The 27,224-nt window shown below is 45.7% G+C and overlaps 1 protein-coding gene across 9 annotated transcripts in view; it reads left to right on the plus strand.

The window, feature by feature from the left end:
- The window catches only part of LOC122544349 (guanine nucleotide-binding protein G(I)/G(S)/G(T) subunit beta-2), a 195,302-nt gene extending 169,429 nt beyond the window's left edge, over nucleotides 1-25,873 (plus strand). For all 9 annotated transcript variants that reach the window (XM_043683562.2, XM_043683560.2, XM_043683568.2 and 6 more), the window contains 7 exons: nucleotides 530-636; nucleotides 3,251-3,314; nucleotides 7,155-7,317; nucleotides 12,019-12,085; nucleotides 14,254-14,455; nucleotides 15,711-15,927; nucleotides 19,341-25,873. In XM_043683562.2, the coding sequence (XP_043539497.1) occupies nucleotides 530-636; nucleotides 3,251-3,314; nucleotides 7,155-7,317; nucleotides 12,019-12,085; nucleotides 14,254-14,455; nucleotides 15,711-15,927; nucleotides 19,341-19,447 (927 nt within the window). In that variant the 3' untranslated portion in view covers nucleotides 19,448-25,873. The remainder of the gene's footprint in view (nucleotides 1-529; nucleotides 637-3,250; nucleotides 3,315-7,154; nucleotides 7,318-12,018; nucleotides 12,086-14,253; nucleotides 14,456-15,710; nucleotides 15,928-19,340) is intronic.
- The last annotated feature ends 1,351 nt before the right edge of the window (nucleotides 25,874-27,224 follow it).

Consider the following 27,224-nt stretch of genomic DNA (forward strand, 5'->3'; position numbering starts at 1 on the left):
CCATCCAAATGCTTTTTAAATGTTGCAATTGTACCAGCATGAAAGTACGCCCAACCCAGCATAGAGGAGGAATTAGACCCTGAATTTTTCTGTTCTCTACAACATAATGAAATTTTTTATTACTCAACCATCAACGGGGTTGTATAGGCTGGTTTGTAACTCAGCTTTAATGCAGCCTTCTCACTGCAGGGCCCTTGCTATTTTTCAATAACCTGCAGCATGGATTTATGTCTCCACTTTGTGTGATTTGTTGTGTGAATGTGTATTGGGAGAATTCTCTAGGGTTGAAAGGCAGGGAATAGCAACCCCTGTACATTTAATGTTCGTTGGTAACGATCTTGTGTTCAGGAGATTCCTCTTTTCATTAGAATCTGCTCCAAGTGCACACCTCTCTCAATAATGGACGTATCCCTGATCTCCGGAATAGGAAAACCAGGCAGACTTCTCCTTTTTTGATCTCAGTCGATCCGAACATGTATCGGAACAGGGTTAACCTCTATGCATTCAATACTGTGCTTGTCTCTTATAGATTACAGCGGCCCTCGATCCAGTCGGGAGGATTCAGATGCGTACAAGGCGCACGCTAAGGGGTCACTTGGCTAAGATCTATGCTATGCATTGGGGAACCGACTCCAGGTCTGTGCAACACTCTGTGTCTGTGTAGCATGTTTAATGCAGTGGAGATTTTGTTTTGGGAAGGTGGTGGCTAGTGGTGTCACTGGATTAGCAATCCAGAGATCCTGGTTTATCTTCTGTAGATATGGATTCAAACTGTGGCAAATAGTGAAGTTTGAATTCAGTAAAAAGCTAGTTTAATGACGACTGCATAACCACTGTCAATTTGTTGCAAAAGCTCATCTAATTCAGTAATGTCCTTTTTTAGAGAAGGAAATCTGCTGTCTTTGTCTCGTTTTGCAAACATACGGTGGCACAGTTACTCAGCGGTTAGCACTGCTGCCTCAGCGCCTGGGTCCAGGGTTTGATTCCAGCCTCGAGTGACTGTGTCTGTATTGTGTTGCATGTTCTCCCTCTGTCTGTGTCGGTTTTCTTCGGGTGCACCAGTTTCTTCCCACAGTCCAAAGATGTGCAGGTTTGGTGGATTGGCCGTGGCATATGTGTGATACAGGGAAAGGGTAGGGGGCTGGGACGATCTTTGGAAGGTTGGTGCAGATGCGATGGGTCGAATGGCCTCCTTTTGCGTGCTTGAGATTCTATGATTGTGACTCCAGACACCCAGCAGTGTGGTTAACTCTTGACTGCCCTTGAGCAACTAGGGATGGACAATAAGTTCTGGCCCAGCCAGCAATATCGTCGTTCCCATGAATGAATTAACAAAAATAAAATCCAGAAGTGTCCTTAGCAGGTCTTTGGAGAGGATTTGACACTGAGCTTCACGGGATTTTGAGAGTTGTGTTGAAAGCTTGGTGAAGGAGGTAGGTTTTGAGGAGAGAAGAGAAAGGCAGCCAAAGAGGGAATTGCAAAACTTGGAGCTCAGGCTGCTGAAGGCAGGGCTGTCGATGATGGAATGATGAAGACTGGGAATGCTTTGGAGGGCACAAGTGGAGCAGTATCGAAATATTCGAGGAGAAAGTGAGGACTGCAGATGCTGGAGATCAGAGCTGAAAATGTGTTGCTGGAAAAGCGCAGCAGGACAGGCAGCATCCAGGGAACAGGAGAATCCTGAAGAAAGGGCTCATGCCCGAAACGTCGATTCTCCTGTTCCCTGGATGCTGCCTGACCTGCTGCGCTTTTCCAGCAACACATTTTCAGCTCAGTATCGAAATGTCTAAGTATTGTAGGACTAAATCGGAGAATAAAAAGAAGTAGTGGGGCACGGTGGGCCGAGAAGCCATGGAAGAATTAAAAAGGTGAGAATTGTGTGGGACGAGCTGCCAGAGGAAGTGGTGGAGGTTGGTACAATTACAACATTTTAAAAGGCATCCGAGTGGATAGATGAATAGGAAGGGTGTGGAGAGATATGGACCAAGTGCTGGCAAATGGGACTAGATTAGGTTTGGATATCTGGCTGGCATGGACGAGATGGATCGAAGGGACTGTTTCCGTGCTACACACCGCTGTGACTGCTTGAGTTAAAGGAAATTTCTTTTGTAAATGGCGATGCATGTCAGTTTTCTGCCTGCTCCAGAAACTAAAGAATCCCTTCCTAAAACACACCACAAACTTCCTGATCTCCTCTGGAAAATAATTTTTAGGATGCTAATGATATCTTCCTTTGCTATTATTAAACAAGAGACTGTTCAGAAAAGACTTACCAGGATGTTGCCAGGAGTGGAGGGTTTGAGATGTAAAAGTAGAAAGACTGGGACTTTTTCTACTGGAGTGTAGGAGATTTAGATTTAGATTAGATTTTGATTACTTACAGTGTGGAAACAGGCCCTTCAGCCCAACAAGTCCACACCGCCCCGCCGAAGCGCAACCCACCCATACCCCTACATTTTACCCCTTACCAAACACTACGGGCAATTTAGCATGGCCAATTCACCCTGACCTGCACATCTTTGGGCTGTGGGAGAAAACCGGAGCACCTGGAGGAAACCCACGCAGACACGGGGAGAACGTGCAAACTCCACACAGTCAGTCGCCTGAGGCGGGAAATGAACCCGGGTCTCTGGCGCTGTGAGGCAGCAGTGCTAACCACTGTGCCACCGTTGTGGGGTGACCTCCATAGCGGTTTACAAAATCATGAGGGTGCAGATAAGGTGAATGGCAAGGGGCCTTTTCCTTAGCGTTGGGAAGTTCAAACTAGGGGGCATATTATTAAGGTGAAAGGAGAAAAATTTAACAAGGACATGATGAGCAACTTTTCTACACAGTGGTTCATGCGTGGAATGAGTTTCCAGAGGAAGTCGTGTATGCAGGTACAGTTACAATGTTTAAAAGACATTTGGATTAGTAGATAACTAGGAAAGGTTTGGTGGGATATGGGCTACGCACAGGGAAGTGGGACTAGCTTAGTTTAGGAGCACGGTTAGCATGGACGAGTTGCACTGAAGAGTCTGTTTCCATGCTATGTGACTCTATGACTAGTGATTGCAATGTATGATGTGACTCTGAATTGGTTTGAGAGGTTCTGCGGATGTAAAAGGTGCTATATAAATGTAATCTGTCTTTGATCGTGATACTGCATGGTGTGATGGGGAGGCAGGAAGAAAGGGTTGAGGCTAGCTCTGTTTCAAAAATGTCTTCACTGCTCTTGATTCACTTCACTTCCATTTTTCTTATCCAACAGACTGTTAGTCAGTGCATCACAGGATGGAAAGTTAATCATCTGGGACAGCTACACCACAAACAAGGTAGGTCACTGAAATGCTGCAAAAGCTTTCTCTTAATTATTCTGACAAAGGTATGTGAGCGTGTAGGTAGGAGAAACTGTTACCTCTTGTGAAAGGAGCCAAATTGAATGGGCATAAGTTTAAACTAATGTACAAAAGAAACCAGGATGATGTGAGGAAAGGTTTTCTCAAAACCTGGGGAGTTAGGATCTGGAATGTGCTGCCTGGAAATGTGGAGGCAGGTTCAGTTGACGCATTCCAGAGGGTATTGAACGGTCATCTGGGTGAAAGTCATGTACAAGCCTCTGAGGGGAAAGGCAGGAGATTGGCACTAGGTGCTTGTTTAAAGAGCCAGTGTAGGCAAGATGAGCCATACGGCTGTCTTCCTTGATTCTAAAAGTCTCCTGTGCAATGCAGACAAACTTGCTGCACTTTTGAATCCGTTTCCGATGAACCAGACCAGATTTCTGACCTCTCTTTCGGTCGGTGTGGCTGCAGCAACAGAATTAGCTGGAATGCTTATGTGCGCCCTTCGGGATACTGAAGTGAAGGGTCTCTGTTGTCCTGAGCTGGTGTTGTTTCACAATGGGAACGTTTCTTAGGAAGTGCTTGGCTCACCAATCTTGCCCCACAATGGGATCTTTATCTCTGTTTTGTTTTGTTAGATCGCATGCTACAGTGTGATCTCTCTTGAATCATACGCAGTGTGCCTCACTTAGCCTCACTTTTAGACCTCCATTAGATTGTCACTCAAGTGAAGGGGATAATTGCACTGAAATAACTTGGGGTTTTCTGACAGGATAGGTGACAGACTACCAGCATATACATATCTGACAATTATTAGGGCTAGGCTTTCTTTTGAAATATTCTGGTGACATGCGCTACATCAGGGGCAGTGATGTAATGGCATGGGGAAGCTAGAGGCCTTAAGGGTGGTATCATGGGTTTAAATCCTACCGCCACAATGGGCTTTAAATTCAATTTGTAAAGCTAGTGATGTAGTTATGAGACTATATTGTCAATTCCTGTGAAAACCCATCTAGTTCACTAATGTACTTTTGGGATGTCATTGCCTGCTCTGGCCTACATGTGACTTCAAACCCACAGCAATGTACGGCCACACCTGGAGTATTGTGTACAGTTCTGGTCACCGCAGTATAAGAAGGATGTGGAAGCTTTGGAAAGGGTGCAGAGGAGATTTACTAGGATGTTGCCTGGTATGGAAGGAAGGTCTTACGAAGAAAAGCTGAGGGCCTTGAGGCTGTTCTCTTTAGAGAGAAGAAGGTTGAGAGGTGACTTAATAGAGACATACAAGATAATCAGAGGGTTAGATAGGGTGGACAGGGAGAGCGTTTTTCCAAGTATGGGGACGGCAAACACGAGGGGACACAACTTTAAAGTGAGGGGAGATAGGGGTATGGAATGCTTTGCCGGCATTGGTACTAGATTTGCCAAGTTTAAGTGCATTTAAGTTGTCATTGGACAGGCATATGGACGTATATGGAATAGTGTAGGTGGGATGGGCTTCAGATGAGTATGACAGGGCGGTGCAACATCGAGGGCCGAAGGGCCTGTACTGCGCTGTAATGTTCTATGTTGTTGACTCTTAACTGTCCTATAAAATGGCTGAGCAAGCCACTCAGTTCAGGGGCAATTAGAGATGGGTAAGAAATATTGGTCTTGCCAGTGATGCCCACCTTTTGTAAGTGAAATATATACAAATAGAATGTGGCTTTAAAACCAGATGAGAATCTGGGGAGAGCTTTACCAAGCTGCAGCACTGCTAACTTCTGTGTCTTGTGTCGGACAGGCACGCAAGATTCCCAAGCAGTTTGCATCTTTTTTTGTTTGCTGTCCTGCAGCCCTCACTCCCAATCTGTATCCAACAACATACTGCATGATACTGAAGTTAGTGTTTTAGCAAGGGATACCAATTGGATTTAAGAAACAGCATTAAGTGCTATTTGTTATTTCAGATCTTGAGTATTGCTGGAAAAAAGGCACATTTTTGTCAAAGCTTTATGATTTATAATGTTTTAATGATTTATGAGAAAAATATTTGAGAGGATAATATTTTATACTGTTCAAGAAGAAAGCATTGATTGACAAGTGAGCTTCGGTTCAAATGTTGCTGTGGAGAATGTACCAGTTAGGTGCTGACTGATCGTTAACTACCAAAGTTTCCTTTAAATTTAAACCAGGTTGATTCTGATTGGTCAAGACATTCTCTAAGGAGACTGCACTTGCTAACTACCCCCTTCCTGTACAGTATGAAGTGTTGGTTCCCTTTATGTTGGTGATGTATGTCCTGATGAGGGCAAGGTAAAGAGCTTCAACAGAATGCAGCTTTCTTCAGCAATATCAGCAGGAAATTGACAAGTGGACCGAGTTTATCTTTTTCCAAACCCAGCAATGGTTGGAAGAGGTGAGGTGGGGAAGTATGTTGATCCCATGGGATAATGGAGAAAGGTATAGCAGGATATCATGTTGGGGTGCGATACAGTAGGGGATGGGAGCAGACTGGTGTGTATAATAAATGCTGACATAGACCCATTGGCCTAGTGGCCCTTGCTTTGTGATGTGTGTTCTATGTTTTGAAGACTTGCGAGTAGAAAAAAAGCATCAAAACCATAGTTGCAGAGTTGCATTGTCTGGAGTAAGGACTGTATCAGTAGATGGGATGTGGGGGCATTGAGGTATGTCAGTGGTCTTGTCAAAACAGGAACTCCGGTCTAATGTTCTGGCACGTGTTCGAATCCTCCCTATGGCAGTTAGAAAAAAAAATGTAAATGCTCTTTAGGGAAGGAAATCTGTTCATCTTTACCTGGTCAGGCCTACAGGTGACTTCAGACCCACAGCAGTACGGTTGACTCAGATTTGTCTCTGGGCAGTTAGGGATGGGCAATAAATGTTTGTGCATCCAGTGATACCCACATCCCCGTGAATGACCCAAAGCACCAATGCATTTCATCATGCAATGCCAAACAGTGTCTGCCCCCTCACATTTCCATGTGGGACACCAAGAGCTGTGATTGTCAAAGCAGTAAAATGCTATTTCCCCCTTCCTTCTCGCTCTTGCATCTAATGCCCTGTAAATGCCTTCTGGAGCAGCTCATTCCTCCCTCTTGGGCTTGCAGGGGATTTTGGGAATTGACTGTCACTTATTTGTAATGTTCAGTGAAAAGGAGCATGTACAGGAGGAGTGCCTTAATCATAAAATCGTAGAATCCCTACATAGTGGAAGCAGACTGTTCGGCCCATTAAGTTGGAGGAAACCCACACAAACACAGGAAGAATGTGCAAACTCCACACATGGTCACCCAAGGGTGGAATTGAATCTGGGGCTGAGAGGTTCATCCTTGCCTTCTCATGCACAATGCAATCTATTTTGATGACTTGTAAATCAAGAATCAAAACATGGGGGCACAGTCTTGGGATAAGGGGATGAACTTTTTAAGACTGAGATGTGAAGTTGGCTCACTTGGAGGGTTGTGAATACTTTGGAATTCTCTTCCCCCACCAAGAATTGCGAATGCTTCATTGTTGGAAGTTGAGCTCTTAATTTCAGATGAGTGGTGGCTCCAATCTTTTGGTATCCTTGTGTTTCCAGCCCAGTCTGCGTTGAGAATATCCATCCTTCCATGAAGGCACTTGGTCATTATAAGAGTGTCGGTGATGAGTATTGGTGGGTTGTTTATCCGGAGTGGATATCACATCAGAAACCAAATAAATCTTGCTTTCTTTTTTCAACATTCACATGCTCAGTCCTGCTGAATGTTGGTACTGTAATTGGCTGAATGATGTAAATTGTAGTCCCAGGTATTTGCATATCTTTACAGTCGACTGCTTCCTTTTCCACAGGTTCATGCCATTCCACTCCGGTCATCTTGGGTTATGACCTGTGCCTATGCCCCGTCTGGTAACTACGTGGCCTGTGGTGGCCTGGACAACATTTGCTCTATCTACAGCCTAAAGACCCGCGAAGGGAATGTGCGAGTGAGCAGGGAGCTGCCAGGACACACAGGTGGGTGCTGCAAGTTTTGTTCTTTGGGGGAGTGCTGGGTGTTGGGGATGGTCCCACATGTGGGTCTACACTGCCCGAAAAGAGGATCGGACCCACCATATTCACTGAAGTTGCAGTAAAAGCTGTAACTTGTTCAACAGTGGCACTCCATTGTGGTCACTGCAGCATCAAGGGGGGGGACCGTTCAGACTTGGGAGGCAACTCTAGGGATTAGAAATAGGGCTGACCTCAAACGTAGGTTACAGGAGGCACACTCTAATTGATCTTTTGAGGAACAACAGCAATTTCCACTTGACATAGTGACGTCAGCGTAGCAACTTTGGGGAATTTCCCAGAGCTGGAATGGGGACGGAGCCATCATGAGCAGAAATATGGTCAGCAGCGTTAGTCAGAAAAGAAACTGGCAGGGGTTAGGAAGGGGCCATACAGGACTGCATGACAACCAATCACACTGGGGAGGTGGCTGTTCAGAAATTGTAGTACAGGATAGTAGAGGAGAGGTAGTGGTATAATGGTAATAGTTATAACCTAGAGGTCTAGGCTGCATCAGTGGGGGTATCAGTTCAAATCTCACACAGCAGCTGGTGGAATTTAGATTCAGTTCATAAAACTTCGATTTGAAAGCTAGCCCTGGTGGCCCTGACTGTTTGTTTGTTTTTTAAAATAAAGTCAACATGTAAGCAAGGTCAGAACGCTGCAGTTCTTACTGTGTGTGACTTCAGATCTTGACCCTTTCACAGAATCCCTACAATGGCCCAACTGGTCCACACCGACCGTCCAGAGTATCCCACCCAGCCCCATTCCCCTATTACTTTACATTTCTCTGACTAATGCATCTAACCTACACATCCCTGAGCACTATGGGCAATTTAGTATGGCCAGTTCACCTGACCTGCACACCTTTGGATTGTGGGAGGAAACCCACGCAGACACTGGGAGTATGTGAAAACTCCACACAGACGGTTGCCCGAGGCTGGAATCGAACCCGGGTCCTTGGCGTTGTGAGGCAGTAGTGCTAACCACTGAACCGCCGTGCTGCCCTGACCTCCCTCTGAAATTGCAGAGCAAACTACTGGGGTAATTGCGGATGGACAACAATGCTTACCTAGCCAGTACTGCGCATGTCCCGTTAAAGAAAAAAAATGGACCTCCATATAAAGCAGCCAGAAGGACATTGGGTTGAATTCTTTGGGGCTATTTGGAATTTCTTGACGCAGAAGATGAGCGAGATTGTTAGGAGAGCTGACGATGGGCCATTTAACAAACTATTCCCTGCAGGTGGTTAGTTTGTATTCTGGTGTAATGAGACCTCCCCGGCAGCAGGTGAGAGTGAGCAGCTGGGACGGTCGAATGGACTAGTGCTGACAGGAAGGATGCCTTTAGAGAGAGACAGTCCAGAGAAGGTTCACCAGCCTGACACTGGGTATGGAAAGACCTTCAGTCTTATGAGGAGAGGTTGAGTAGATTGTTCTAAATTCCAATGAGTATAGGCCCAAACAAGGGGTGACCTTATTGAAACGTATAAGATTTTTAGTGGACTTGACAGGGGCGATGCAGATTGTTTTTGCCCTTGTGGAAGAGCTGAAGACCAGAGGGCATAATTTGAGTAAGGTATCACTCATTTAAGAGAGATGAGGAGGAATATCTTCTGAGGGTGATGAATTTGTGGAGTTCTTCACTGTAGAGGGTTGTTGAGGCGGAGTGGTGGTTAAGCATAATCAAGGCTGAGAGAGATTTTTAATCGGTAAGGGAATCCAGGGTTATAGGAAAGGGGAATTGAGGAGTATCAGATCAGCTATGATCTCATTGAATTGTTAGCTGACTTGATGGGCTGAATGGCCTATTGTATCGGTGGAGGGTTTTAAGTTTACTAGCAATTTTCTGACGATTTGATTTTCACCTTTCCACAAGAGAGAACACACATTCAGCATAACTTTGCTTTTGTACTTTATGACCTCCAGATATAAAATCAGATCCCAATGTCCATTTATTATTTGTCAAGAGATACTAAATGGAACTTAATTGATCTAGATATTTGATCCATTTTAATGGTGCTATTCACCTCTACTGCCACATTTTAATGCCTGTACATTAAAAAAGAAAGCTCTGCTCCTGTATTCAGATGTTTCACATGTGGGCTAAATTGAATTCTGTCTGCTACCAGCTTGCCCCATTGCTAGCCACCTGCAGCCTTTTCCACTGGTCAGTTCAACTTGCTGTTTAGTAAATCTTTGATTACTTCTATTGCCATCCAACCTTCTTTCTTCCCAAGTTCTGATGTTTTAAATGTTCTGATGTACATAAATTTAAGTCCTACCCAACAGAACATTGCTTGTCATCACAGGTACATCCTGTCAAATTGCTTCTAGCCCCCTCTGCCTGCTGTGGTTTAGCCCTGTGGTGTCATTATGAAAGTGGGGTGTTAGTTATCTAATGGATTAGATTCCCTACAGTATGGAGACAGGCCCTTCGACCCAACAAGTCCACACCAACCCTCCAAAGAGTAACCCACTCAGACCCATTCCCCTACCCTAGATTTACTCCTGACGAATGCACCTAACACTAAAGGCAATTTAGCATGACCAGTTCACCTGACCTGCACATCTTTGGATAGTGGGAGGAAACTGGAGCAGCTGGAGGAAACCCACGCAGACACTGGGAGAATGTGCAAACTTCACACGGATAGTCGCCCGAGACAGGAATTGAACCTGGGTCCCTAGCGCTGTGAGGCAGCAGTGCTAACCACCAAACCATCGTGCCGCCTGCAGCATAGCAAAACAAGCTTGGTGAACATAAAGGTCTAATACTGTTCCAGTCTCTCTCCCCGATTTCCTAAATGCAGAAAGTGACAAAATCTTGTCATAATGACCTAGTTCAGGAGCAGATTAAGCATCTTCACATTAAGAACAATGTCGAGTGCACCAATAGCTGCACAGGAGAATCAGTTCATCTTAGATTGCGGAATTGATGATGTTCACACAGTGGAAGCAAAAGGTACATGTGCCTTTTTTTTTGAGTTCCCAGGAATTTGGGAAGCCTACATTATCCCATTATTTTCTTCAATCCCATTATTTTCTTCATTGCATTGCCTCAACCAATCAATGGCTGTTTGCCAACCAAGCAGCACTCATTTCTCCTGTAGTATAAATTGTTATGATTGTTTGTTTGAAATCTGTCATTCTCGCATTTTGTCCTGATGAGTACAAGATGCAAAAAGCTTCAGCAACATGTCTGTTTTTCGGCGATATTCAATGCAGAAAACATTAGTCTTCTCCCTCCCCTCCCCTCCTTCCCTCCCCTCCTTCCCTCCCCTCCTTCCCTCCCCTCCTTCCCTCCCCTCCTTCCCTCCCCTCCTTCCCTCCCCTCCTTCCCTCCCCTCCTTCCCTCCCCTCCTTCCCTCCCCTCCTTCCCTCCCCTCCCCTCCTTCCCTCCCCTCCTTTCCTTCCCTCCCCTCCTTCCCTCCCTCCTTTCCTTCCCTCCCCTCCTTCCCTCCCCTCCTTTCCTTCCCTCCCCTCCTTCCCTCCCCTCCTTCCCTCCCCTCCTTCCCTCCCCTCCTTCCCTCCCCTCCTTCCCTCCCCTCCTTCCCTCCCCTCCTTCCCTCCCCTCCTTCCCTCCCCTCCTTCCCTCCCCTCCTTCCCTCCCCTCCTTCCCTCCCCTCCTTCCCTCCCCTCCTTCCCTCCCTCCTTCCCTCCCCTCCTTCCCTCCCCTCCTTCCTCCCCTCCTTCCCTCCCCTCCTTCCCTCCCCTCCTTCCCTCCCCTCCTTCCCTCCCCTCCTTCCCTCCCCTCCTTCCCTCCCCTCCTTCCCTCCCCTCCTTCCCTCCCCTCCTTCCCTCCCCTCCTTCCCTCCCCTCCTTCCCTCCCCTCCTTCCCTCCCCTCCTTCCCTCCCCTCCTTCCCTCCCCTCCTTCCCTCCCCTCCTTCCCTCCCCTCCTTCCCTCCCCTCCTTCCCTCCCCTCCTTCCCTCCCCTCCTTCCCTCCCCTCCTTCCCTCCCCTCCTTCCCTCCCCTCCTTCCCTCCCCTCCTTCCCTCCCCTCCTTCCCTCCCCTCCTTCCCTCCCCTCCTTCCCTCCCCTCCTTCCCTCCCCTCCTTCCCTCCCCTCCTTCCCTCCCCTCCTTCCCTCCCCTCCTTCCCTCCCCTCCTTCCCTCCCCTCCTTCCCTCCCCTCCTTCCCTCCCCTCCTTCCCTCCCCTCCTTCCCTCCCCTCCTTCCCTCCCCTCCTTCCCTCCCCTCCTTCCCTCCCCTCCTTCCCTCCCCTCCTTCCCTCCCCTCCTTCCCTCCCCTCCTTCCCTCCCCTCCTTCCCTCCCCTCCTTCCCTCCCCTCCTTCCCTCCCCTCCTTCCCTCCCCTCCTTCCCTCCCCTCCTTCCCTCCCCTCCTTCCCTCCCCTCCTTCCCTCCCCTCCTTCCCTCCCCTCCTTCCCTCCCCTCCTTCCCTCCCCCTCTGCCAGTCATCCCCCGTCCCCCTTTGGCTCTGCACCTCCCTCCCCATCCCATCCCATCTCTGGTCAGTCTCTCTCGCTCTCTCTGACCCCCCGCCCCTCCACATTACCCCTTTTCCTATCCTCTCTACTCCCACCCCCTGTAAGGTTTGTCCTAACTAGCAGCTACCTCCTTCCATGAATGGTGATGAGGAACTGTTTGACCCTCCTGCTCACCTCGGGAGTAAGTGTTCATCTTGGTGACTATTATTATCTGTTGTTTTGTAGGTTACCTGTCCTGCTGCCGCTTTCTCGATGATAACCAGATTGTTACAAGCTCTGGTGATACAACTTGGTGAGTTCATTGGTTACTTGAGGTGGGGACGCAATGTTGGCGTTGAGCTGGTGCTGTCTCTTAATCTCACCTTCCCTCCCAAAACGAGAGAACAGTTTGATTTGTTCATTGAAAGTCCAACCCGAGGATGTTTGTGGGCGAAGGAACCAAGCAACTGAAGTATTGTTTGGTCAGACAGTGGACTGACCAGTGGCTGGATGTTAACACACAGCAAACCCACAAAATGATTGAACTGCAAAGTGCAAGAGCAGCACTCACTTATCAGGTAGCAAAATAGTGCTTGACCAGTTTGATTAGATTAGATTAGATTAGATTACATTACAGTGTGGAAACAGCCCTTCGGCCCAACAAGTCCACACTGACCCGCCGAAGCGTAACCCACCCATTCCCCTACATTTACCCCTTTACCTAACACTACGGGCAATTTAGCATGGCCAATTCACCTGCATATCTTTGGACTGTGGGAGGAAACCGGAGCACCCGGAGGAAACCCACGCAGACACGGGGAGAACGTGCAAACTCCACACAGTCAGTCAGTCGCCTGAGTCGGGAATTGAACCCGGGTCTCTGTCGCTGTGAGGCAGCAGTGCTAACCACCGTGCCGCCCCCACTGTGCCACCGTGCCGCCCGGTTTGGATTCCAGTCATCAGTTTGGCTAAGGAAGGTGGTTGAAGGAGTAGATTTGAAGGTGAAAAGAAATTGAGGTTTGCGTGTGTGCAGTGCATTTTGCAATCCCTGGAGCTTTGTACCCAGCGAAGCACTTTATAACAGTGACTCCATTTCAATATTGCAGAAAATGCAGCAACTGATTTGCACATGGCAAGCTCCTACGAATAGCAAAATAACTTTTTTTTTTAAAAAAAGTTGTTAGCTGGGAGGCATAAATGTTGGCCCAGGGACAAGAGAGGTCTGCCTTGCCTGTCATCTTGGAAACAGCACCCCAGGATCTTTTCTATGCAGCAATGAGGGCAGACAGGACCTTTTTAGACCTGGCAAGCCAGAGGTTTAGGGCTGCATCGATGTCTTAACGCCCCATTTGGGTCCAGTGGGCCTTGGCCCAAACTTGGACTCATGGGCCAAACTGCACCATGAGGCTGGTGGAATCTTCAACCAAAGCACTTCGGATTCTCCCCACTCTGGCCCATTTTTGTAGCAGTCAGTCGTGATGTGGTTAAGGGGCTGGAGTCGTAGCCTTAGCACTGAATCCACATCCTGCCACCCAAGTTTAAATTCAGCCATACTTTCTCCATCTCTGGTGTGCGCCACCAGAATATAAAGGAAAGAACAAACACAAGCTGCAAATTTATCAAAAAGCTGACTCGGTAATGTTTGAGGAGAGTAATCTGTCAAGCCCTGCCAAGGGGGCATAGCTTTAAATTAAGGGGGGGTAGGTATAGGACAGATGTTAGGGGTAGGTTCTTTACTCAGCGAGTCGTGAGTTCATGGAATGCCCTGCCAGTAGCAGTGGTGGACTCTCCCTCATTATGGGCATTTAAGCGGGCATTGGATAGGCATATGGAGGATAGTGGGCTAGTGTAGGTTAGGTGGGCTTGGATCGGCGCAACATCGAGGGCCGAAGGGCCTGTACTGCGCTGTATTCTTCTATGTTCTATGTTCTATGTTCTAATTCTGAGCTCTGCAACATCCAAAGCAATCTGACCTTTTGAGCTCCATCATTATAATATAGAAGGAGCAGTCTCTGGCAGCTTGTCAGGGCATTTCCTGATAAATGGATCCGTAGCTGGTTGGTTAAGTACGAATGCCAATCCTTGTGGCTTTATCTATAGTTTGCCTCATATGTTTGCCTCCAACCGATGAGCCCAATGGCCCAGCAGTCTGTCTTTGCACATGCTCCAGGTTCTCCACTTGCTTATCCTTAATTTTAACACAGCAATTGATGCAACAGTTACACTTGAAGGGTAGTAAATGTGGCTTTGCCCACATTGCCAAAGCCCTGAGGGCAAACACATCCCCCAGCTCTTACACGATGAGTGTTTGAGATTGTCACTACGCTTGTCTAACTTTCTGGAGTGCAAGGATTCTTGTTACTCCGGAGCAAAAAATGCTATTGTAATTTGCTTCCAGTAGGTATTAACTTTCAGAAAAAAGACATCTGTGGCTTTATGACCTTTCTGCCATGTAAACAACTTCACCTTCTGTTTTCACAGTGCCCTGTGGGATATTGAAACTGGGCAGCAGACGACCACATTCACAGGCCACAGTGGAGATGTCATGAGCCTCTCCCTCTCGCCAGACTTCAAGACCTTTGTGTCAGGAGCCTGTGACGCGTCAGTCAAGCTGTGGGACGTGCGCGACAGCATGTGCCGGCAGACTTTCACTGGCCATGAGTCTGACATCAATGCTGTTTGTGTAAGTTGCCAGGGCGTCTCTCTCTCTGAGCCCAACTGTTCTGGGGATGTCAGTCTAGGAGAAAGCATTGGGGTGGGAGAGAGCTATTGGGGATGGCCCTTAATGCAGAACAGAGAGAGAGAAAAACATAACTGGGCAAATAATGGTTTGAATCGAATGCAGCATCAACTCGTAAAAAGCACCATCAACCTATCAAAACTTGCCAAGGTTTTATAACCGAAAGGTGTGTCTTCTAAGGCACTATTAGTGAACAAAAGGTGAGTTTGTGAGGTAGATTTTAAGGAACTCTTCCAAAGGAAGTAAGTGGAAATAGTTGCAGGTTAAGAGAGGAAGAGAAAGTGGCCAGAAGTTGGCGTGAATAAGGTGGCGAATTGATCATCACTGCACTGACTGAGAAAGGAAAAGTGTGTAGGGCAGGCTAATGGTACCTGACGATTGAGTGCTGTCAGCAAGAGCCTCATTCACTGAAATGCTTGTGACACAATGCTGATCACCACACCACCTCAGGTAAAGGTTGTACTTTACCTTGAGTGAGTGGAGCAGTGACCAGAATGATACCCGAGCTAAACAGGTTACATTATGAGGTGAAGAGTGCAGATGTGTTTCCTGAAGAGGAATAAGAGGGCGATGAATCAAGGTGTTAAAGAGAGAAAAGGGGATTAATCTTTCTTTGCATGTGTGTTTGTTTTCATACACATGGGAGCAGGGGCATTAGTATATAAGGAGTCCAGAGCATAACCATAAAATTAGAACCGCACCGAGGATGATGTAAACAAAAAAACAGTCCCTCTCATAAAGGGGTTTGGAAAATTGGAATGCACTCTTCCAGAAAAGCTGCTGAGGTGAGGGGTTAGTTTAAAATGTCCAAGTGTGCAAATTAAGTTTTAATCAGGTAAGGGTGTGAAGGCATTCGGAGCAAAGGTGGGTAGATGGAGTCGAGGCACGATCTCTCGGAATTGTGGAACAGATTTGGGCTGATTGGCCGATTTCTGTTCCTGTCAAGGAACGATGCAGAGGGAAATTGGAAGGAGAGAGGGTTAGTTAATATGGGGTGATTATGATATGCTGCTGCTCCCATGGAAATGCCAATGGTGAGGAGTGGAAGAAAGCTGTGTAATTGATGTGCTGATCTCTCTTTCTCTCCCTCTCTCCTTCCCCCACCCCCCTCACTCACTGTACTGTTTACTTTCCATGCCGTCTTCCTGCCTGCCTCTGCATTTTCCCCTTTGCGCTCGCTCCCTGTCTGTCTCTCTAGTTCTTCCCTAACGGGAACGCCTTTGCCACGGGATCAGACGATGCCACCTGCCGATTGTTTGACCTGCGGGCAGACCAGGAGCTGATGATGTATTCACATGACAACATAATCTGTGGAATCACATCGGTGGCATTCTCCAAGAGCGGCCGTCTCCTGCTGGCTGGCTACGACGACTTCAATTGCAACATCTGGGACTCCATGAAGGGCGACCGTGCTGGTAAGTGGGTTGCAACCTGTGTCTCAGTTTGCTGCTGTAAGAATGTCTGCCCAGAGAGGTGTGCAAGTAAGGAATGATGGCTTTGGAAGAAGTCCATTTTAAAAAAAAAAAGAGTCTCTTCAAACTGTAGCAATCTGAGCTTGTGACTGGAACTGCAGCAAGGTCTCCTGATAAAAGTTGGCTTACTTTCGCTGGTAGAATACAATTGGTGCTTGAGAATTGCCTGGAAAGGTGCAGTTCTAACAGTACCCAAGATGCTCAGCACCATACAGGGCAAAGCATACTGCTTGGTCGGCACTCTATCCAACATCTTCCATGTTCACTCCTGTCACTACCAACGCACAGTAGTGACAGTGAGTACCATCTACAAGGTGCATTGCAGCAACTCCCCATGGTCTCCTTAGACAGCACCTTTCAAACCTGCGGGTCCTAACACCTAGAAGGATGAGGGCAGCAGATCTGTGGGAATACCACCACCTGCAAATTCCTCTTTGAGCCACCGACTATCCTGACGTGGAAATGTACTGCTGTTCCTTCAGTGTCACTGGGTCAAAATCCTGGAACTCCTTCCCAAACAACACACTGGCTGCCCTACTGATCACACACTTAAGGGAGGTTACTGCCTTTTGAAGGGCAGTTAGGATTGGGCAGCAAATGCTGGCCTTGCCTGCAGAGCCCACATCCCCAAATTAATAAAATTAAATGTAGACATTTAGCTCGATGTATAGACATGTCTAATAGTCTCTGTCATAAAGGAAGGAAAAGAATCAAGTTGCATCATGTGTAAAATTGATCACATCCTACAATCTGGTCTGCAGATGTGATGTTAGAGAAATTAGAGCTTGTGCTGTCATAGACACACCTATCTTTGTCTCATAAGTCAATGCCGCAATCTGCTCCATGACTCCCTCTGCCAACCTGAGCCTGCAACTACAGAGGTACGTGCATAAGAGCAGGAGTAGGCCATGTGTCCTTGAGCGATAGTTGTGTAATGGTAATGTCACTGGATTGATCCAGAGGCCCAGCCTGTTCCTCTGGAGGAAACGTAGGTTCAAATCCCACCAAAGTGCCTCAGTAGAGTTTGATCAAATCTGGAAGTCTCAGTGGTGACCACAAAACTATTATTGATTGTTGTAAAAGGCCCATCTGCATTTTAGGGAAGGAAATCCACTGTCCTTACCTGGTCTGGCTTACGTGTGACTTCAGGTCTACAGCAATGTGGCTGACTGTTAATCTGAAATGCCTGAGCAAGCCAAGTTCAGGTCAAGGGTGATTAGGGGCAGGCAGCAAGTGCTGGCCTTGCCCAGTAACAACAACCCAGGAAAGAATAAGGAAAAATAGTCCGGTTGTAACCTTCCCCAAAAAGCTTCGCAAGTTTATTTCCATCAAGGGCCTGCCTTATTTCCCTCTTGAGATCATCCATCATCTCTGCTTCCCTCTTCCCCCTTTCAAAGGCAGGACTCTGGAAATCTGGCACTCCTTTCCGAGAAAGGTCTGGAGCATGAGTTAAAAAAATACCAAAACCGAAATTGACACATTGCTGTTGCATGAGGGCACAGGAATGTTACAGAATCGAGGCAGGTAAATTTGAGTTAACAGACTGATATAAATGAAAATGGAAATTGATGGGATTGTGCTTTCTTTTTTGTGTTTCACTTTTTAAAAAAAAACTTATTCCTGTTCATACCCCAACTATGCCATGCTATGCTAACTGGGCAAGAATTTATAAATAATCTCTATTGCCCTCTTGAGAAGGTGATGGCAAGCTGCATTCTTGAACCTCTATATCCTGAATGGTGTAGAGACACTCAGTGGTGCTAGGGAGGGGGTTTCCAGGATTTTGCCTGCAATACTGAAACAACAATATACTTTCACCTCTGGATGGTTTGTGGCTTGGAGGGGATCTTACAGGCAGCTGTAATCCCACGTATCTGCTACCCTCCTCCTTCCGCATAGAGGAGTTCACGGGTTTGGAAAGTGCTGTCTCAGGAGCTTTGCAGCTTGTACGTAGTGCACACTGCAGCCACTGTACAAAAGTACTGAAATGGGGTGCCAGTCAAGCAGGCTGCTTTGTTCGGATGGTGCAGAGCTCCCCGAGTATTGTTGTAGATGCCCTCATCCGGGTAAGTGGGAAGTATTCCATCACACTCCTGATTTGTGCTTGGTAGACAGTAGACAGGCTTTGAGTTGGGAAGTGAGTTGCTTGCTACAGAATTCCCAACCTTTGACGTAAGTGGGATTTGATCTCCTATCCTCAGGATTGCTAGACCAGTAAGTAGCTTTCAACCAATCTGGGTTTCTATTGAAATGTTTACATGGGCAGTTTCATTGTTAAGCATTGACATAAATCATGACCAGAGGAGCTATGAAACCTGTTATGACATGGCAGTGAACCCTTCTGCTCATTAAACCAAACACACAGGCTCGCCTCGCAATCTGTTAAAGTAGAAGTGTCAGAGAACTATGCAAATTCCACTATTTAACAAAAATATCAATTTTATTCTTTAACTCTAAAAGTGAACATTAAACAATAACCATTTACATCTCCTTTCTCTCAAAGATTTATTACCTCCCACTCTATATAACAATCTACTAATCCAATAAAGTCCCTATTAAATTTACAGCAACTTAATTTTCAAAACCAGACAGCACTCATCTCCAGTGTCGGTCTTCCTGTTTATATATCTCCCTGGGTCGTCATCGATCTTCTGCTGCAAAGTTGTTTCATATGAAAAATGTACTTTTGACAGAGAGTGTGGTAAATAGCAGTGACTGTTGGTGCTCTTTCTGGCTAACTGTCCAAAATACCTCCGTTTTTTTTAATACGTCAAATATTGGATCGTCTCATTAGTTCGATGTTGTCAAAGCAGTAAAATTCAAATTTGATTGGGTTTTAGGATCTTGGCTAAAAAATGTGTTACTGGAAAAGCGCAGCAGGTCAGGCAGCATCCAAGGAGCAGGAGAATCGACGTTTCGGGCATAAGCCCTTCAGCTCCTTGGATGCTGCCTGACCTGCTGCGCTTTTCCAGCCACACATTTTTCAGCTCTGATCTCCAGCATCTGCAGTCCTCACTTTCTCCTTTTTTAGTATCTCGAGGCATAATTTAAACTGGTTAAATTCAAGCCCTGTGAAAACAAATGAGGTATCTAGGTTACATCAAATATTACAATTTTCAATTTTCCAGCGCACTCTGACTGCTAGTCAGTCACATGACGACAAGTGCTTGCCAGCTTTCACCCTCTTAAAGGGACAGTACATGCCTTCAACTTCATAACAAAGCGCACCAAATTTAAACTTTGGATGTGTTTGCAAAGCGAACTGATCCCATCTTGGAGTATTACTTGTATTATGTTGGGAAGTTGTTTGAAGAACCGTTGCTAACCAAGGTCAAATCTTTCCCTCCTCCTTGCAGGGGTCTTGGCCGGTCACGACAACAGGGTCAGCTGCCTGGGAGTGACAGACGATGGAATGGCTGTGGCAACAGGGTCTTGGGACAGTTTCCTCAAAATCTGGAACTAACCATAACATGAAGTGGGTGTCATCGATGCAAAAGAGAAAAGATTTCTAAAAAAAGCCTGATTATTTAGATTCTGAAAACTATATGCCCTCCCTCCCCTCCCTCCCTCCCTCCCTCCCTCCCTTCCTGCCCTCCCACCTTCCCTCCTTTCCACCCTCCCCCTCAAGAAGAATCTACAGGGTACGGGAGGCAAGGAAGAAGAGGAAGATGTGCCTGTGACAAATGGATCTTACCCCCTCTGCTCCCCCCCAAAAAAAAGAGGGGGGAGAGAAAAAGTACCCCCGTAACAAAAAAAGGAATCCCACAGTTGTGACCTATTGAGGGTGAAATTTTATTTGTTACAGTAACAAAGCAAAAGGCTTGAAAAGAAAATGGTTTGCACAAGGCTTTTTGTGGAGGTAGAAAACCATAAGTGGATGGAAAGACTGCAATCAATTTTTTTTTAAAAGAAAAAAGAGGAAAAACTTAAATTGACCCAGAATTCTTGAGCTGCTGGTGTCAGTCTAAGCCTTTGTCACCAGAATTTATGTTGTTTATGTACCTGGCTCCAGTTTTGTTCAGATTTTGCGTGTGAATGAACGAGAGTGTGTGTGTGTGTGTTTCTTTCAAAAACATATTGTGACTGATGTCTCCTTTGACCACTTCTACCCTTTGTCCTCTTCTGCCCCCATCTTTCCAAAAATACCAGTGCCCTTCCTCTCAGTGAGTGAGATGTGTGAAATTTTTACAAAACTAAATGGCCCACGTGCAGCAAAGGACCACAACTATTGGTCAGTGCTAGGTGAGGATGACACTCGTGCTGTTGTCTGTATTTCCCCCCCCCCCCCCCCCCCCTATCCCTAAGTCTCACTCACCTTCACTTTCAACTTCTGTTCCCACCCCACCTCTGGCTTTTTCTTCTTTACTTTAATATCAGCCAAATCCTGACTTGTGTTTCCGCTTAATAGCTTGCTCCCACTGTGCAAACATCGGAGGTCTGTGCATGGCAGCAACTTCTGAAACCGGAATTCCGTGCGTTGGTTTGTTGATTGTTGTGTGTGGGGAACCCTTGAGAAGTCATGCAGCTTGGAGGCAGCACTAGTCCTGATTGGTCCTTGCCTTGCTACATCTGTGTCATCTCTTCATCAACCACAGAAGCGAAGCCCTTTTTGCCATTATTCATCAGTGCATTGTGGATAACAAGACATTTCTAACCATTATGGCTCCTTATGAGCCTACCTATGATGACAATATAGTCCAAAGGATTTTCAGGAAGAAACTCTGTTCTTTTTCTGGTATTGGGCAAATTGGCGAGGGCTAGGGCAGGGACCTCTGTGATGGTATTGGTCTTGCCTGGCCTGGTACTGTCTTTTACTTTTGCTACTTCCATTGTGGGACCATTAAAGGAGGCAAACGCAGTGATGAAGAGGCTGACGTCAGCATTACCCTATGCCCTTAGAATCAGACTACAACTTGTGCCATATGACTCGAGCTGATACAACAGGGTATTATTTTCTGGGGCTCAAAAGTCCTGCACTGGTGCCAACCCCACACAACCTCTCTTCCCCAAAATAAAAGTCACGATAGTTACTCCCTCCATTCCATCATACTCGGATATTTTCCGATGTTGGTAAAAAGCAGTTGTCTCTTAAAGAACCTTTTTTGTGTTAGCAAACTATTGGAAGAGGAGAGATGCTACCTGGACTGTTGGTGACTGTGGACAGTCATTGTTTCCTGCTGTCCCAGGTTCATGTCCTGACCATCTTTAACATGCCATAGGCAAGGGAGGAAACATCTAGGGAGGTATTTAGTTAATATGCGCAGTGGTTATAATAATCTGTCTCCATTTCCCCCATTCCCACATTTACCCTCCACCCAAATAGCTGTGAAGTTGTCATTTGTCTCTGTTGGGAGGCACAACTGCCACCTGCCCTCTCCCAAGTCTGTATGTATGTGCGTGTGTGGCGCAGCATTTATAAAGTTGGTATACACTCCACACCTTCCCTCCCTTGCTGCAGTGCTTGTGAACTGTGATGACTCTGATAGTACACTGGCAGCAGGACAGTTATTCACCAAAACCAGCTGATGTGCTTCTCGTAACCTGAATGTCATGGCCCCAGACCTTTTCAGGTAGATGTGATGTTGAGATAAGAGTCTTTTGAAAGCTTGTAAATCTGTCAAGTATTAAAGGAGTATTGAAGTACAAGAGAGGGTTTAGTGCAATTTGTTCCATGGTAATTTTGCTTTGGTGTCTCACTGGTCAATCAGATGTCTGCTTTAATGCCAGTATTGATTTCCTTGCCTTTCTGACTGCTCCTGTTCACGCACTGAGCCAAAGCGTGGTGCTATTCCAGTTAACAGACACTGTTATTTCTTTGCTCCTTTTGGTGATGAGTCAAGGAGATTTTAAAGCAGGGATGTAATCCCAGAATAAGAGCCAAACCATTTAGGACTGATGAGCAGAGGTTTTTTTTTGCACTCGGTTGTGAATCTTTGGAATTCTCTATCGCAGAGGGCTGTGTAGCCACTCATTGAGTGTATTCAAGATAGAGATTTAATGCAATTAAAACTTTCAAGGGATATGGGGATAATGTGGGAAAGTGACTTAGATGTTGAAGATCTGCCATGATCCAGTTGACTGAAGGACCAGATCCTATTTCCTATATTTTCGTGCTCTTTAGGAAAAGCTCACCTGTTCTGTTATCAACCAAGAACATTTAAGCAAACTGAGCCTCCTTAGAACGGAGGCCTGAGTGAAGATGCTGCTGTATCGAGTGGATACAGCAGAATAATTCTGCTTTTTCCACAAAAGAAAACAAAGACTTTAGGATAAAAGGCAAGAAATCCTACTGAGTATTCCAGGAGAAACTCCTCTCTCTCTAAAGAGTGGTGAGAACTCCTACAGACTGTGTTTGAGGTGTGAATGCATTTAAGGGGTAATGTGAGGGAGAAAGGGATAGAGAGACTTGTACTGATTGTTCAATTTGGAAGGGTGGGAGGAAGAAAGTCTAAAACCAGAGGCTGGTTTGGGTCAAATGGCCTGTTTCGATGCGGTGCAACTGTTCCTCTTTGTCAGCTCTTTGAGCTTGGGGTGAGTGGTTAATTAGGTAGGCTTCCTGGTTGTATTGATCATCCTTAGAGAGAGCACGGGCAAACTGGGTGAGTGCACTGGTTCTCTCTGATCGCTGGTGACAGAATCTCAACTTATTGAGATTCCAGAGGGCATGCTATTGTTTGGAAGATCCAACCTGCTTGAGGAACCTTCATTATTATTACTTCTCCAACCCAGTGCCAAACGTCCCTTTTTTTTTAAAAAAGTAGGAACACTTGAGGAGTTGACAAACTGCGTCTTTGTGTCATTGGGAGATCTTTCTGTTGCCTGTCAGGAAGATGCAAGTCATGCCTTGCATGTTTGATTTCTTCCCCTTAATCGGGAAATACTGCCAATGTGTTATGTTTGAAAGAGGGGTTCAGGAGGGGGGCTTGGTGAAAACTGCACCCAAATGCTGCTGAATCTGCATATTATCTGTTTTCCCGATTTTTAATTTACTTTTGAGAGCCCTTGCATTCCCGTTCTTGCCCAGCCAATATTTCTCTCTCAAACTAACTTCAAAAGAAAAATCTGGCCAGTGTCACATTGCTGTCGAGGGGACCTTGCTGTACTCTAATCCAATGCTGCATCTCCGACAATGCAAAAGTACTTGACTGGCTGTAAAGAGCACCCCCCCCTTGCTGTCCCTGGTCCATCTGAGAAAGGCACTGCCATCTCTGTTTGCAGAGTGATAGGAAACCGGTTTTCTGCTGGTCACCTGATGGTCTGCATATCAATTGTGTAAGAATGCTTTACCTTTCTCCTAAAAGTATAATTTTTTGAAGGTTCCACCTCTGGTGAGAATCCTATAAAGCACGGTTGCTGTAATTGGACTACCGAATCTATTAATGTTTCTGCTATCTTTTCAAGTGAATCAATTTTGTTCATTATGTTGTCGGGCGAATTTACTCCTCATTCAACAGATCCCCTCCTTGCATTCACTAACTGTGGCCTATCTTGAGAGGTGGGGCCTGTGATTTGCAAGTATTATACTTCATGTTATGTTGTCCTTTGCCAATTCTCATGTTCTTTCTTCCTCGGTCTCTCCTGCCCACCATCACAGCATCCTGCTTTGATTGGGCAAGGAATCTGTCTAGAGAGAGGCCACCCCACCTTGTCGACAAGGTTAGTGGATTGCATGCTCGGCCTGTTGACTACAGACTGCAGTAAGCATTTGGTGGGTTTACTGAATGCAAACCACCACTTTTTTCCTCCTCCTACCCTCTCCTTCATTCTGAGCCCAGCCCATTTGCATGGTTGGTGAGGGATATGTCGTAATGACTTGATGCTGTGTAATGTAGCTGACACAGTGGTGGTAAGGTTGGCTGAATTGCTAAGTTGTCAAGGATCTAATGCATAATATGCACAGTTGATATTGTGGTGCATCACTGTCGTTGAATATTGAGATAAATTAGTTAGTTTAATAAGCCTTGCCTTGACAACAGATTTGGCATAAATGATCCACTCAGATATGTTTGATACGAGCTGTAAATAATGAGTGAGAGAGGTCCCAACTCTTGTTCCAGTTGGAATGTCCTCACCTCGAACCTTAAAAGTAATCGAGCGAAAGTTTGGGTCAAGGGAGTCTCCTGGGTTTAACGTCCCAGTGAAAATTTGATTTTTCCTCCCAGTGCGAACATTTTGCTAACTGTTGTTATGTTCACTGGACTAAACACTGGAGACTGAGGCCCAGGGCTTGATAATCTACTGCAGGGTGGAGTGTATGTGGGACAAGGATAATTTGAGGGAGCCAGTGATGTTTTATTTCTTTGAGGGGAGCTGAGGAACAGTGACTAGGTCAGCGTTTAGTACCCATTCTTGCTACTTGAGAAGATACTGGTGAGCCACCACCTTGAGCTGCTGCAATCCATATGGTGCTAATACAGTGCTGTTAGGGAATTCCAATATTTTGATCCCGTGATTGTAAAGAAACAGCAAGATATTTCCAAATAAGGATTGTATGTTACCTGGAAGGGAACTTGCAGGAGCTAGTGTTTCCATATATCTGCTGCCCTTGAACTTCGAGATGATAAAGGTCATGGGTTTGTACAGTGCTTTCCCAAGCCTCAATGAGTTGTTGCAATGCATCTTGTAGATAGTACACAGTGTTGCCATTGTGTGCCAGTGGTGGAGGGAATGAAGGTTGAAGATGGTGAATGTGGTGCCAACAAGGCTGGAACTGCTTTGTCCTGGATAATGTCGAGCTTCTTGAGTATTGGAGTTGCACAGATCCGGGCTAGTGGAGAGTATTTTATCACACTCCTGACTTGTGCCATGTAGATGGACAGGATTTTGAGGAGTCATGAGGTGAGTTGCTTGATAAAGAATTCCCAATCTTTGACGTGCTATTGTAGGCACTATCACTAAATGGCTTTTGGTCAGTGATGGTGTTCAAGATGGTGGGGGATTAAGGAATGGGATTGGCATTGAATTTTAAATAGCCGTGAAAGGAGAATGTGCCAGGACAAAAATCTTAGAACTCCCTCATGTGACAAGTCTGTGAGCCTGCATTATAATAAAAATTCTCCCTTAATAAAGGTCATTGTGTTTGTTGAAGACCTGAATATAATTTACAGTTCCCATACATTTCTCTCTTTCCAACCTCCTTCCACTTTTGAGTAGGGAAAACCCAGCACTTCATCAGAATTTTAAAAGCATTGTTTTAATAACTTCTGCAGCACGCGTCAGCATAACCAAGCTCATTACTGAGACAAGTCGCTTCTGTTAAAAAGGAAGAGAGGGAAGCATTTTTCTTTTTTTTTTAAAAAAAAAAGCCCGCTATTGTATGTTGCTGACTTTAACTTTGTATATATTATATATAGAAAAAAAATAATGTGCACAGTGTAACCACTGGGCTGCAGAAACAAATGTTAGTGTTGTGTTGAAGGATAATGAAACCTTTTTAAAATGGGAAAAAAAAAAGTGTTTTTAGAGACTGTATTTATCTGTAGCTAATCTTGTTGGTGGATTTGTATTGTGTAATTTCTTGAAGAAAATGTCAATGAATGATAAGTATGTGTTTTGATTTTAGATATTTTGGGGAGGGAGGGGTGAGAATGTAAACTCCGTCCAGATGGGCCAGTTTTTTTTTTTAATACAATTTTTTTTTTAAAAACCCCAAGCACTCCACCTTTATCAATTTTCCTTGCATTGAATGGGGTTGTTTTCTTGACCACCCCGTTCCTTTACGGAGGCTGGTGATGGTGCAGTATAAATATATATAAAATTATATATACTTTTTTGGGTTAATTTTGTTCTGGCACCATTTCAGCGAAGGCAAAGTGGAGACAAAAAAATGTTTGAATTTTTCACTTTCTCTGCTCTTTGATTTGAATAAAGCAATGTTCTGTGTTCTGTATTCTTTTTGACTGGTTTCAATCTCCATCAGTCACCTTTTCTTGTTTGAGGTCGTCCAAATCCCTCTTTCTCTCTTGTGTGCGCTGCTTCCCACTCTCGGGTGATCACGAGTTGATCTCTTGATTACAGATTTGAGCCGCTTGCTCAGTTATTTCAGACTATTAAGAGTAAACCCTATTGCTGTGGGTCTGGAGTCATCATCAAATTTAGTTAATAAACAATTTATGTTGCTCAGCAGATAATGCTTTGGCCCTAGTGGTAAAGTCAAGGGGGCGGCTAATCCACAGGCCCAGGTTAAGGCTCTGGGCATACGTTGGCAGCTGAAATTTACATTCATAGCATCAACAGGCTATATCGCTTCTCTTCTGAGGAGAGCTAGAAAGGGGACCTAATGGAAGTCTTTAAAAACTAATTAAAGGCTTTGCCACCCAGACAGATGAAAATGTGGACCTCACTCCAACGAAAGGGGTTGAAGGAAATAAAGATACATTTAAGGGAAATGAGAACTGCATGAGGGAGAAGGGGCTGGAAGGTTACAAAGAAATTCTTAAATTTAAACACAAATGGTGGAGGCTCAAGCCGAGCATCATCGCCAGCACAGATCAGTTGGACTGCATGGCTTATTTGTGATGTGTATATAACCCTGACCAAATGTTTCACAACTTCCAACAGTTGCATGTGTAACTCAGTCAAGGTTTGAGGCCCATCCTGAGACACTTGGGCTCAGAATCCAAAATAGCAAACCCCTGCACAGCACTAAGGGAGGGTTGCACTGTCTTGTGTTTCGGATGAGACATTAAACCAAGGACCCTGTTGCTTAATTTGGTGGATTTTACTGGAAGAAAGCCCCCTCCATATCCTTGGGGCCCAAAAAATTAATTAGTCATTTGTGGAAGCAAATGTGTACATTGGAATACATCCTAATCCATAAAATAGTGAAAATACTTAAAATAGTACAGGTATGAAATGTGTAGTGATGTCCTCAGGTGTTTTTGTTATTATTCACTAATAGGACATGGGCCCTGCTGGCTGGGGAAGCATTTATTGTCCATCTCTAGTTGTTCTTGGTGGTGGTGAGCTACTGCTTAGGTAGGACCCACGGTTCTGTTGGGGAGGGAATTCCAGGATTTTGACCCATCAACAGTGAAGGAACAACATATTTCCAAGTCGGGATAGTGAGTGACTTGGAGAGAAACTTGCAGGTGATGGTGTTCCCATGTACCTTTGCTGTTGTCCTTCTAGATGGTTGAGTTCATGAGTTTGGAAAGTGCTATCTCAGGATCGTCGGTGAATTTCTACAGTGTATAGAACAATACAGCACAGAACAGGCCCTTCGGCCCACGATGTTGTGC

This window comes from Chiloscyllium plagiosum, unplaced genomic scaffold (genome assembly GCF_037043375.1).
Source record: "Chiloscyllium plagiosum isolate Xiang-an unplaced genomic scaffold, Cpla_swu_hap1 HiC_scaffold_44, whole genome shotgun sequence".
NCBI classification, from domain to species: Eukaryota; Metazoa; Chordata; class Chondrichthyes; order Orectolobiformes; family Hemiscylliidae; genus Chiloscyllium; species Chiloscyllium plagiosum.